Below are 14204 nucleotides of genomic sequence, written 5' to 3' on the forward strand. Positions count from 1 at the left end.
TGGCTTCTGCAGGGCAACAATGGGCACGGCTGGAGTTTTAAATAAAGCGTCCCGGTAGCATTCCATTTATATTAACAACAGGACCTTACAGACTCTTAGTGCACTCCTGAGGTTAGTCTGAGTTGTTTTAATTTCAAATTAAGTTGGGGCATATATTATCATATTACCAGCCACAGTCCAAACATGATTAAACTTGTCAGCCTTGGGTTTTTGTTGTCGTTGCTGTTGTTCAATGGAGACTGAATAAGCTGGGTCTAAGTTGGTTTAAATGAAAAAGAACTGTGGTTCTGGAATGTGAAGTGACCAAGAATAAACCCTTAAAGCTATCAGTTTCACTGAAACAATAACGACAACAATATCAAAACTATTATTATTATTATTCAAGGCATTCCCTGTACGAAACCAGTGTTCAGCTCGCTCCGCCCAGAGATGCGAGTCTCCGCCCTCTCTGAATGATCAGGTTCTGTTTTAAGGGAGTTGCGGAACAGTTGCTAATTGCTGCTAAATGCTGGGATATTCGGACTCGTGTAGGGATATGCCAGTGAATAACCTGACCCCAGCCTGGTAGACACCTCTGCTCGCAAAAATGCCTGAAGAGTCCAATAACTGGACTCTGGTTAAAACCGAAGGAAACCTGGTTCAGGTATGTTCGTTTGAACACAGCAAGAGCTTTGTCCTCAGGTGAGAGGCGAACGAGAGCACGATATTCTGAGTTTTAGAAAACGTAGCTGCTCTTTTTTAAACGATGCTGATGTTTTGCGTTCCAGCTATATGAGATATATAAGATATAAAAGCTATATAAGAGGCTTTGTGTTGGTCTGTTCACGCCGAACGTCTTGAACGAAAAATTTAAGAAGGTCGATTTGTGTTTTATTTAGTATGAAACTGGGCGAATTCATATATAATTCTGTGTTCTCGGACAGATAATGCAGGTAACGATGAACACAAAGAATATTTTTTAGTTACAGCAATTTCAGCATGCTGTCTAAATCAGTTTTACTATTGGAACGTTATAATGGTGAGATAAGCAGCATTGCATGAGACTACAGAAAAATCAGCGTTGAGTGGGGGAAAAAATGTGACCTGCGATTTATTTAGTACCGTTGACAATGTGCAGTGTTTTCAAGTTATCTTCAGTTAAAATGAAAAACGCGAAAAAAAACGTTGTTGCCCTGTCGAGTGGTGTCTTAGGAAGTACGTACGCACATGTTTTGGAAACTTTTAGAGTGACTGCATTCTTTCTTATCTTGGTTAAACAGACCGACTGAAGAAAATGCTCTTTTGAGGTTAAAAAAAGACAGCAACAAGCACGAGCAAACTGAAATCAAATTAGGCTTTTGATTAGTGCAAAGTAGTATCGCCTTAGTCCGCTGTATAACAGCTATCATGTTTTGTGATGTTTAAACCACTAGAAATGCAGTGCATGTATACCGAATTTTTCTTCAGTGTTTTTAGACAACTGGCTGCATGTTTCGTTACAGCGTTTTATCGGAGTCTATCGATCTGCTTACATGCCAAAACTCTGCAGAGTATTTTGCAACCCCGCACTATCATAAAATACCGCACACCCTGCATAACTTAACAACAACGGGTGTAGTCTCATTATGCATTGTCGCGTCTGACAGGCACTTATTGCGCTAGTACACATGACAATATAATTGATCATGTTTAGTGTTGTTTACATGGTTACAAAATATTTGTTTTTTTGTCTTAAAAAAATAAAGAAAACCTAGATTTGCTTTTAGGGATACATCTCAAAGCTTTGTGTTTTTGATATTCCAGTATCACAAAAATATCTAAATTTCGATCTGGACGTAGGTGAATCACACTGGTAGGTTAATTGGTTTCTGGGACCTTGTGTGTGTTTGTGCCTGTCTGTGCTCCACTGGCGTCTCGTCCAGGGTGTACCCCACCTTGTCTGTTGCTTGCTGGGATAGGCTCCGGCTCCCCTGCGACCCTGTTTTGGATGAAGCGGTTAGAAAACAGATGGATGGATTTGTCTGGCTAAGAACAAGTGGTTCTCCAGGATTCTCCATGGGCGCGATACGTGATTTGACGTTTTCAAGGGCTGCATCATTTCATTCTGCATCCTGAACACAAATCCACAAAGTAGGAATACAAACAGTGAAGCAAACTTTATATTTTAAAAGACCTAGTCCGGAAGGAATGCCACAATTTCATATGGCGTTTGGGTTAAAAAGTGCCGAAATAAGTAAATATTTATATTTTCAGGATATAAATATCAGCAAAACCAAGGAAAAGGTCAAAACCAGATCCCCTTGGGGCCCCTGCATTGTTCAAGGTGGCTTTTCCTCTCCAAAAAAAAAAACTGTGTCAGTTAGCATATTCCAGAGAGCCTTTTTTAAAAAACATGTATAAATTATTGTGCAATTTTCCAGGGGAAATGCTTTATCTGGAAAGTAGGGTGAAGGTACTGCTAGTCAAAGTTCCTTGCTTTCACCAACCCAGTTGCTTTTGTGTGCGAGGGAAGAATCCTGCCCCGTGTCAAGTGAAAGTGCGAGTTCAGTGCGCTCTGGGCCTGACCTCCCAGTGGACGCCTTACATGGAGTCTCGTGGGCCTTCTGGAACCGAATCAGTCAGTGAGAACATCACAAAAACAGGCACAACAAACCCTTCCTCCTGTCAGCATATTTATTTTGGAATGGTTGCTATGTAAAGCGAGGTCTTTGAACTGCGGAGCAGTTTGCAACACATTGTCTTTAAAGGAGCAATGACGAGATTGAATATGAAAGAATAACCTGCTTACAGCACAGCACCATTAGCCATGAACCACCAGAGCTGTGCTCATACTAATTTTGACCAAAAGACATATTTAACTCAAACTCGGACATGCTGCTCTGTATGGGTTGAGAAACATGACCCGTAGACGTGTCCACACTGTATGATTACCCGATTCTTTCAGCTTCTCTTTTGGATGTTCCAACATTGTAGAATGCACAGCAAATAAAGAATGGGGTATCAGCTTTTTTAAAGTTAAGAAGAGATTGTTCATTTACACATGATGTGCCAAGCTGTGAAAGGAAGGATTGCAATTCATGTGGGTGCTTTCATGGCTTGCCCTGCTTGTTTCTCACTTTATGACGGGTGGTGCTTTGCTTTTAAGATCAGATGGGTAGATACAGTAGGCTAACACTGCTGTTTTGTGGAGCTCAGGCTGAATACCTCTATAGATGGGCTTTGTGGTCTCTGGAGAAGTAATGCAGAACAAAGCTTGTGTTTGACCGAGCATTAGTTGGACTTAATTTGTACCTTTTCAAAAGGGATCCCACAGGGTCAGTCAATAAGCAGGTTCATGCATACTCTATTTAATATTTTTGTGTTTTTTGGGGAAACAGGAGAACCTAGGGGCAGAATGACAGCAGAGCCCTACATCAAGTCATTTTAGATACAAAGTATGAAACAAATTTATCTGTGATGATTGTGCATGTTGTGGTCTCCTTAATTCCATTCAATTCTGACTTTTCTGACCTGAACAGTTTATTGGACTTTTGTAACAAAGGTTTACAACACTTTTTAGAGTAGGCAGTTTTATCTGACTTGTGTCTATTTAATATTTGTGGACTTACTTTTTATCATACAGTGCCCCTTTGCTTTTCTGTTGTTTCTAATGTTTTAGTATATTATTTCACATTTATATTCTAACATATTCGTGCACAAATAAAGGGATCTTTCACTTACAGCGGGCTTGATCAAATATGTTTAAACGTCGACCATCAAAAAATCACAAAAGTGTGAATAGGCAAGAATGCAGTATACAAGAATGATCTGTTTTCAGTATGAAACCTGAGTGAGACACATTTAAAATTCAACCATCGCAAGTTTAACATTGGTTATGACCTCCTTGAGCATTAATGTGGTTCTGGCAGCACTGATGTAGAGACCTGAGCAGCCTCTGGACAGACTGCTGTAGGGTTTTCCTCTGCTCTTCCTATGCAGCAGCAGCCAGTCGGTGATGTTTGGCCAGTTGTGGTAATATCATATTAATAAAGAATATAATGAGCAAATGCTCTTATTCAGCGCATATTGTTATGGTTATTGAAAGAGGCTGTTGTGGCCTCACAAGAGTCTAGACACAATGGATAACACCTGTCTCAGTGTCAACTTTTGAAGTTCTCGGGAGCCTCAGTGCAAGAAAGGAACTGAAGTGTTTACTTAGTGGTGTATTTATTAGCCATATGCAAGAGCTTGTATATGGCTAATAAAGTGATCTGATCTGATCTGTAGCACTTAGGATACTTGTCACTCAGAGCTTGAGGAAATCAACAGTCCTGTAAATTGGTTGACAAATTGAAGGCTCTCCAGGGCAGACCAGCATAAAAAGATTGCAGGTATTCAGATGGCACAAAATTAATTAATGTGATTTTTCCATTTAATTTGACTGCAGTTATAACTGAACCATGGATTATTGCAACCTGTTGCCAGGGCACGGTTGTTTTAAAGTCTCCCTGTATGCTGCACATTAGTGGTGGTGGAGGGGAGTCCCCCTTACCTGTAAAGCGCTTTGAGTGGAGTGTCCAGAAAAGCGCTATATAAGTGTAAGCAATTATTATTATTATTATTACTTGCACTGGTCTTGGGCTTTTCTTCACTGACATTTTGCCTGGGGCCGGTGCCCGTCGATGAGAGCTCAGCTACTGTAAGTGCTTGAGTGAGCGACGGAGGCAGTGCATCACTCGTATGAAGAAACCCAGATGTGCTGAGGCGGACAGCACAGGGAGAAGTTAGCCTGCAGGGGGGGGGGGCTGAGAGGCAAGGTGCTGTATGGGGGGAAGAGAGGGAAAGAAAAGAGGCTCGGTAACTGCTCTCAGTTAGACAGGGAGGATCCCAGGGCAGGATGGGAGTTGCACAAGTATGCTCCGAGTCAGCACGGCCAGTTAAAACCACTGCTCCCTGCCCCCGGACAAGTCTGATAATCTGACATTCCCAGACTCTCGGACAGCTCTGGTTCCTTTCTCAGTGCTACTGTAGCCTTGGATGTGTTACTGTTCTTTCAATAACAAAGTCTACGCAACAGGAAGGATACAGTGTGGGGAAATAAACTGTTGCCTTAATTGATCTATCTGACCTCCTGTTTTGTTTGTCTCATGTTTTTTTTGGGCTTGCAGCAAGATACCAGTAACTTGTTAATCTCGGTGTATTTTGTCTGGTTTGATAGTGTGGAATACAGTGTGTTTTAAAAGTAATGAAATGCACCACCTTGTAGAAAAAGTATTTGAGTGTATCAAGTTTTCCACATTAAAACCTACAGGAGTGCAGTTGCTACTTACAGGAATGACCATTTCTGGTAAACCTCCCAATGTATCCAGGTAATTGTATGTGTAAAGGTAAAGCAAGTTTTAGAAATGCACAAAAATATCTCAGTATATACTGAAATGTACCCTGATAGGTATACTGTTGACATCATCCTCATGAGCTGTAATAAAGATTCCCAAAGGAGATATTCAGGGCTCTCTTAAGGAGCAATGGTACAACTGCACCATCTGCCCAAAGCCAGTGTCATTGCCCTGTACCTATACTTAGTCTGGTGTCTGCCACTGTCTTTCAGAATGTTCTCCAGGACCTGGCCTGGGATGCCCTTTCTGGAGCGCACACCAATGGTGAGTGGGACAATGTCTGGACACAGTGCAATCCCCCCTAAACTCGGTGTCAAATGGGTTGGGTCTAGTCAGTTTAGAAAGAGCTGTTTCAGGGGCTCCAGGCTCAATTGGCAAAATAACTGGTTTGGAGCAAGGTGGAGCTGTACGGCCCGGTGTTTCTGGTTCCATTCTAGTTCGACTGGTTGGCGTTGTCCAAGCAGAGGGGCTCAATTGACAGAGTGCCCCCAGAGGTAAAGCTGGAATTATTCAACCACAGTCATTTCAGTGCTGCAGCAGCAAGAGATGCCCCGTGCCTCATTTTAACTCCCCTGTCAAGCATTGTAGAACTTCAAGCTTGTCAAAACATGGCTGTTTCTGCTGGGTGGGTGTGTCAGTGGCGCATGTCAACAGGTGTCTACTTCCCTTGTGAGAACGGCAGATGATGCTGGAGGGCAAATAATTAAAACCCTTAGCAGTTCCATTTAAGAATTACTCTTAAGAGTTTGTTACTCTTAAATGTGGGACTAAATTATTTTATTTTTAACTGTGTACTAAGAAAACAAGCAAGGAAGTTTAATAAAGCTTTCATCTAGTGTGCTTCCATCTCTTGTGGTGTCACAAGACTGTTTAACCCTGGATAAGCACATGTATGGCAGTTGGTACCGCTGGCCAAAATGACGGTTCTCATTGCTGTGTGGAGTTTGTATGTCCTCCTCGTGATCTGGCATCCCCATCTAGGGGGCTGCCCCACTGTCTGTCTGGGTTCGTGTCAGCTTGGGGTGACCATCACAGGGATCGCAGCAGGTGCTTATGAATAGGGGATGATTGAACCACCATAATACACTCAGACGCACGTTTGTATTTCTGCATTTACATGGACGTCCCCTCAACTCATTCCATCTCTGCCTACTCTTCTATACTTCACCAGCTGAAACTCAACGTGGGGAAAACCTAGAACCAAAATGACTAGCCTGTGTACTTCTAGACTTTAAAAGAGATGCTGTTTAGTTTATAGAAACAGTAAAAAAAATTGACCTCTTTAAAAATCCCTGCCTGTTTCTTAGGAGTGTGCTGCCTCTGACAGGTAGATATTTGGTACAGTATATTATAGTACTTCTGCACATGCATGTATATGCATGCACAGACGGTTAAAATCTTTTCGGTTTATATTATGGCTGGAATGGGCAGTTGTGTGTTTTTCACTTCTCAGCTATGAGCCCCACAAGCTCAAACTGGTAAGAATGAGGAAGTGTAGGCAGATACTCCTGGCCCACCCACTTCTGAGTTTTTGTGTTTTTTGCAGTTCAGTGCTGATTGGAGGAGAGGCATATTTCCTTCCCAGCAGCACTGCATGTCTGTCAGTGCCTGGGGAGGTTGGAAGGGCTGCTGTGTTGCAGTGAGTGAGCCCTGACTGATTTACCCTCCCTCCCCTTGGCAATTGTGCACAGTTGCTTTGGGATTTCTGGTCACCTGGCTCAGACTCAAGTCCAGCAGTTCCCTGTCCTGGCCCTGGTGACCCCTCACACCTGTTGGTTTATGTTCCAGCTGAGCCCTCAGTTACACAATCAGAGCCTTCATTGACTTAATAATAAGATCAGTGTGAACTGTTTGTGCCTAGCTCGTAAACATGTTGGAGCTTTAACCACTGTATTTTGGAAGTGGAATAAAATCCCAAACTTGTCACTAGAAACACAATGCAAATATTTCAGTGGAGCAACTTCTTAGATCAAGTAGGGCTTGAAAGATCTGATGAAGGTGGGAAGGAATGAAAAGCAGTAGGCGTGTGGACCAGGACCAGGACTGGGAATCGCTGCTCAAACCCGTGATCGTGGAGCTCAGGCGAGTGCCTTAACCCACTGAGCCACTTGGGTGACACTTCCACTTTAAAACCTCCCCTGTTGTTCGGTAATTTCTTCTTAACAATTTCTTATGCTCACAGAAAGGCCATCGATGCCGGCATTTAAAGATCAAAAACACACCAGCGAGAAGGTCATTATAATTCATTCTCGGCTTATGGCAAGAAGCTGCATTCATAACGCCAGTCAAAGGAAAGCTTTGGAAATAAAAATATTAAGTGATATTTTTAAGAGTAATTGCAAAAGTCCAATCAAAGTAGCCCTTATTTCATTAAAGTTCTTCATTGTAAGATTTTTCTGCTTAGAATAAAATAACAATTGTGTATTTTATTATTATACTTGAACATCTCATGGTAGACCTAACAGTGTTATTATAGTTACTGTAACAAAGTTCCTGACCTAAAATCTTGATCCAAATTCTTTCAACAAGATATGCCAGCCTTGCTTAAGGATACAAAGAGTATCTTCATGGGATAAGTGTTTCATCATTTCTTTCCATTTATTCTTAAACTTCTGTTTTTGAAATAACAACGGGGGAATTGTTTTAGACGTCTGAAGGTTGGATGTCCAAGATGTCAGAGATGTCGGATGTTCTAGGGTGTGTTGTTTGCAGAGACGTAGTGTTACCTTTGGTGACTCGTTTGAGTCAGAATGAAGAAGTGACGAGAGGAGTTCAATCGTGCCGCAGAGAGAGGGCTGGGCACGTGGGGGTGGTCTTGGCTGGGATTGAGCAGGAGCTCAGAAGGTCCTCTTGTCTTTTGGGTTCCAGGGTCCACTCCGGCAATGCAGTTCCCCCACACACAGCCCACTGCCGGCAGCGAGGTGGTCCGAGGCAGCGGCATCATTCCTGGTAACCAAGAGTTTGTACATCTTCCTGCACTGTGGGGGTGAAACTCCCCTTTCCCAGCAGTTCCAGGCTGCAGTGGTTTCTTACAAATTACTGACGTATTTGACTGACACTTTTGTCCAAAAGAACATAGCTTTTATAGAGCTGGGCATTTTTTCAATTGGAGCAATTTAAGTGAAGTACCTTGCTTAAAAGTGCATCAGCAGTGTCTCTCCTAGGATTTGAACTCGCATCCCTACATCCACTTAATATAATTGCTGGGATGCTGCTTTTTATTGTCCAACTTCACACTTCCCTGTAAATCATCATCATCATAATTAAGATCCAGAGATTTGGATGTTCTCTATAAACGTCCGTTTTCTTTTGCTGTGTCTGTCATTTTCAGACAGTAGTGGTAATGGTGTCACTGTCTTATGTGGAAATAAAAGTTGGCAGTATATCTCGTCGGAAAAAACGACAAAAATGTACTTGCCAGAATTCAACACTTTCAATCTGGATCCAGCCTGGAACGGGTATTGTTTGAAAAAGCACCTAAATCAGGGCTAGAGTGATGATGAATGTCCCAAAGCAAACTCCATTCCTGTGTTTTAAAGAAAAGGTTGGAAAATATAGTCATTCTTCATCCAAATGATCCTGTACTCTTGTTGCCAAGAATTATACTGTACGCAGAGTGAATCAAGCAACAGATGCCCTAACTACATATTTACATTAAAGGCAAACTATTTTATTAACAGCAGCAAAAATGAACATTTTGCTTGGGAATGTATAGGCTCAGATATACCGAAACAGTTATACTTTCTCTCTAAGCTGAAATTGCTCTCATTAGTTAATTACACAGTAGCTGCCCGTTGCTTACTGATTTAGTAGCAGCTTCAAGTGCTAGGCCCTCCTCTGTGTGGGCCGAAAGGAGCAAGACAAATGCTGGTAGGAGTAAAATAACCAAAGCAACATCAGTAACAAATGCACAGGGGCTACATAAGGTACATTAGAGTAATGACATGTCAGCCAAACAGTTTTGGGGACCAAAGATCAGTGTGATATCGTCTCAGTTCCAGTTATAAGCAAGGCAACGTCAGCCTTTCATTTACAATCGTAATCCAGACATAAATTTTGAATGATTCCACTTTTGTCCATAGTGGAAAACAATTGTGTGGTTTTAACTGCCTTAATAAGCTTAGAAAACAGCATTTGATGATAAATGCTGACAAAATTGAGGCCACAATCATATTTCATGATTTGTGATTGTTGATTATAAGAGATCTTTAAAGGTATTGTCCCTGTGCAACATTTCTCAGACATAATGGGTGTTAATTGGTTTGATTCACAAATTGCATGCACACAGTCAGTCATTTTAGAGTTCTGAATGAACTGAGAGCCAGGAGACACTCTGGCCTTTCAGGAAATGAGTTTGATGCTTCTGTGATGAATTGTCACAGGCTGCAGTTGCCACAAAGGGTTCACAGTCTGCACAACTGGTTGTCATACCGGAGTGTAAAGACAACAGCTGCAAAACAATTTACGGTAAACCCATAAATTCCCTTAAGGAACAGAGAAAAAGAAATCAGGCTTAAGAGGAAATTTAAAGTTGGAGAAGCCCATCACTTTTGTCCTTGAGGTATTTGGAGAGGATTTGGGGACATTTGTGGACTGATTAGGATTTATCTTGGACTTGCTTGTCTACGTTTACACTGGGTCATCCAAGGTCAGTGCAAGTTGGTGTCTGTGAAACTGCCGCTTGGTACTGATTAGGAGATAATGGACTATGTGATCCAAATCACTGTGTGACTGTATAGGAATCTCTTTATTCTGTATGATTGGACTGACACAAATATTGCATTAAAACCTAACAAGTTAAGACCCTTTTTAAAATGTTCCGTTTCAAGTAGAAAAACCCCTGAAACGGATTCTTGATACTCTCTCCAAGCCCAGGCGCACTTCTCTTGCACAGACTGTACAGTGTGTGCATTTCTTCCCTGTCGATCACATTCTGTTCTTAGCTGAACTCCTGCACTCAGCTCTAGCTCTCCTGACTGGGTAGTAATCTTCATGCCTCCTTTACAGTGAAATATGTCCTTTTTCGCGACAGGAGACACCTCTGTAATCCACTGTATAATAACTGCTTACAGGGCCCGTGACTAACCTCCTGATGTAGGCTGAAACTGACACTCTGAAACCTGTTGTTAACCTGATGCTGTCAGCCAGCTCCCCTGTTATTACTTTCTGTGGCTTCACAAATTGAACATTAACTATACAGTGCCTCAGCCCTTCAGGGCATTTCAGAATCTATTTCTTGTTAAACGCTTTTGTTGTAACACAAAAACAGAATACCAGGATTGAATTAAATACATTAGTACAAGCTTGTGCCATCAATTTTTTTAAAAGAAATTCACATTTTTAATCTGGGCAAGTAAATTCAGATCAGCTTAATTGGCTTGTATTTCTGTTGGTTGACGCAAATATCTGTGAAAGCCCCCTTTTGGAAGCTTAGTCTTGAGCATTTTTTCTTTAGTTTTTGTGTACTTTTATTTTTTTTCCTAATTTCCTTGGCAATGTTCTTGTTTGTTCCTCTGGAAAATAAATGTTCTCTGAGTGATTGCAACATGAAGAATATAGGTCTTGAGAGGGAGTGAGAGATTGATAGTAAGAGTGAGGGAAAGATTTCTAAAAATGAAATCGGAATCTGTGTTCTTTTAAGGCTAGTAAACAGTGTCTCAGACATTTGATTAAGCTGTTGAATTTGCCTTTTGTAATGTGTACAAAGACCTTTTTTTCCATTTGTAGGACACATGATGTGGCAAGTTGCCATTCTGTTCTTTGGTGCAGGCATGATCTTTTTTTTCCAAGATTTTTCCAAGATAAGACCTCGTGGACTGTAATTATGTCAGGTCCTCTTTGACTCCTGCTCACACTGCCCCCTTGTGGCATTCCCTAGGAACTACACAAGCTTTCAAAGTGATTTAATATCAGTATACTGTATTTGACTTCAGCCTGGCCTCCCAGCTAGGTAGTATCTTGTCTTATCTTGCCAGGATAGACTCTGGCTCCCCTGCAACCCTGTGTTGGATAAAGTGTTTGGAAGTTGGATGGATTGAATTTAACCTTAATGATTATAAATTCCCTGTATTCAGCCTGAACCACTCGCTGCTGTTTTGTTAAGGATTGGGAGTCAACTCTTTGAGTCAGCTTGGACTGTAAGCAGTGTCTACAGTAGACGTATACCGCCAGGCATCTATGGATCTGTGGGTGTCCTCAGAAACTGAGTAGGGTGTCCCCAGGATTTCCTCTCGTGTTTTTCTTACACGTGTCATGTAATCTCGCAAAGTGGATCTGCTCTGACGGTGCTCACAGCAACATTGTCAGCCTGTGGTCCGGCTTTTAGTTTGGTGAAATGCCTTCATATGAACTGGCTTATCCAGAATCTGCCAGGCTGGCCACAGGCTGGTGTCCTGGGGGAGCTGTGATGAAAATTACTGTGCTTCTGCGCAGGTGGGATAGCGGCAGCTGTGTTTATCAGTTTCCTGCTGGCTCTCTACGCTGTGCTGTGGAAGTGTATGGTGGCTGCGCCCAAGAGGTAAGATGATTCCTCAAGTATTCAGTTAATTTTAAATTTTAAACCTTGTGAAATGCAGATGGATGCATTCAACAGGTTTGTTCCTTCATGCATATATGGAGCACATGTGGGCTTAGCTCCTAACACCTGACTTGCCAACATCTTAACAAGATGTAAAGCACCACACAGATCATTCTAAATGCTGATTTAAGAGATCCCATTAAACATCATAAGATCTTCGTTCTGGTTTGCAAAACATTTTCTTGAAGAAGTACTGTCATAACCCCACTGTTGTGAAACATATTTTAGAAAGAGTTTGGTGTTCTCTGTGGCTCAAGGTGAGGATTGAATTACATAGACGCACTTTGAAGTACAGTATACAGGATTTGTAAGCCAGACCAGATTTAATTAGCATGAAGAGAAACGGGTATAAACAGGTAATTGGAAAGCGTGAAATAGGATATCTTTGTAAAATTTCAGGCATGAGAAGAAAAGGAAGGCGAAGACTCAGCAGCTGAAGGGCCCTCTGAAGGAGCTGATCTGCTGATTCTCCGGCGCTGGGACCTGTGCTGTTTCACTCTGGCACGATTCTTGTCACCTTGTAGCTTGCTGGTTTCTCCAGGCTGACTCACAGACTGGCTCTGCTGTGCCTGCTGAGGGACGAGACCTGGCTGTGTAACCCTGCATGAGGGACTGTTTAAAGTCCCGCACAGGCGGCATTCTCTCACCTCTCCATTTATGTTCTGCCTGGAGGGGGAGCAATCATTTTCACCACGGCACAGGAGCAAGACTGCATCAGGAAACAGCTCCCGCCAGGGCAAAAATGTAAAGCTTGTTCGGTTTTAAGAAAAATCTTTTGGTTGATGCCTCCAGCTGACACCGTGATTGCATTGTAGGACAGCCATCCTTATAGATTCGTATTGATACTCATACACCAGAGAGAGGGATAAATGAACACTAAGCAGGGGAAAAAAAACTGGGGTTGATAAAGATGCAGCAATTGATATGATCCCTGTACATTAATCGGAAACGTTATTGATGGCAGTAAAGCGTGCAGGAAAGCCATAGCTAGCGCTGGAATGTGCTGTGAGGCAGTCTGCTGTGAATGCATCGTCCTGGCCAGAGGCAGGTACTTTCTGGGAAAGTGTGGAATTGCAAGCCAGAGATTAAGAAGGCTTCACGATGGAATTTCAATAAAAGAAATGTGTTCATATGTGTTTATACCCAGCAGTCATGCAGACCTCTGGCTGGGTTTGCACTCAAGCCTTACTGTATATAATGGCAGCATCCATAGAAAGATTGAGTCTCCTCACCCCAGTGCCATGCTGTTTTCCTTGGAGAGGCACCAGCTGAATAAGGGTTCAGTTTCCCATCTAGCACTGTTATTTTGTTTGCAGTTTGATCATGGGATTGTTCAATGCATGTGTATTTAGTTACATGTATAAGCTGTGATGTCGTGTACACACTGAGAAGCTGTTAAAGTTGTTAAAAGTCTTTCAGTAAACTGTATTGTCAGTGCAGCAAGATTACTGGGGATTTAATAAAGTTAGATATTTTGGGTTTGTGCTGCTACAGGACAGAAGTCATATCTGGTGTTATGGTTCACTTTCATGATTTTGGTTGTGTTGGTTTCTGTTGATTTTCCTTTTTGCTTTAAATACCCTGTTTTGTATAGATGACTTCTAACGGTCTTTGGTTTTATATGGGAATGTGAGGTTTTGTGAAAGTGGAATGAATATGAGAGAATGTCCTGAAAGTCAAAGTCAATAGTTCAGTTGGACTCCCCACTGTCTTTGGCATATTCCTGTGCCGAGTTACTGTAAATGTTGTGGATTTCTTCCACCTCAAATATGCTTTACATGTTATACTAGAAAGGAAATGCTCCCTGATAAATAAATCTTTTTTCAAGCCCTTAAAATGTATCTATGGTTGTATCTAGAATACCCATGAAGCCAAGATGCAGTGGTTGCAATGATTTAAATTTAAAATGAATCTGCACTTTAAGTGGGCCCACCTACATGATGTGCATTGCAAGGTGCTGCTGCATTAAAGAGGTGAGATACTTTTCCAGACCTTTTTAAGACTTATTTGGGATACGTCTTGTTGCTTTTGTAGGATGTTTTTAGAGGATGAGACTATCCTTTTAGACATAATACATAATACATTTAACCTTGGTTGTAGGGTACAAAGTCTTTAATTCAGTTTAATTTAGATTTTTAAATTGACCAGGTTTCTGTCATTGAGGGGGGGAAATCATCTATTTTCTGTGTGAAGAGAACTTTCCAGTTAAAAAAAATAAATGAAAAGCTCATCTCTAAAGCTTCTGAAACTGTCAGAACATTGAAGCAAAACCA

The 14204-nt window shown here is 41.7% G+C and overlaps 1 protein-coding gene across 1 annotated transcript; it reads left to right on the forward strand.

Annotated features, from left to right (window-relative positions):
• The first annotated feature begins 444 nt into the window (after positions 1 to 444).
• LOC148674255 (uncharacterized) lies at positions 445 to 13768 on the forward strand. The gene is made up of 5 exons (XM_088624228.1): positions 445 to 643; positions 5567 to 5618; positions 8223 to 8303; positions 11787 to 11871; positions 12331 to 13768. Exons 1-5 carry the CDS (start codon positions 587 to 589, stop codon positions 12395 to 12397), a joined length of 342 nt encoding a protein of 113 aa, XP_088480354.1. The 5' UTR covers positions 445 to 586; the 3' UTR covers positions 12398 to 13768.
• The last annotated feature ends 436 nt before the right edge of the window (positions 13769 to 14204 follow it).

This window comes from Lepisosteus platostomus, chromosome 3 (assembly GCF_059453375.1).
Source record: "Lepisosteus platostomus isolate fLepPlt1 chromosome 3, fLepPlt1.hap1, whole genome shotgun sequence".
Lineage (NCBI taxonomy): Eukaryota > Metazoa > Chordata > Actinopteri > Semionotiformes > Lepisosteidae > Lepisosteus > Lepisosteus platostomus.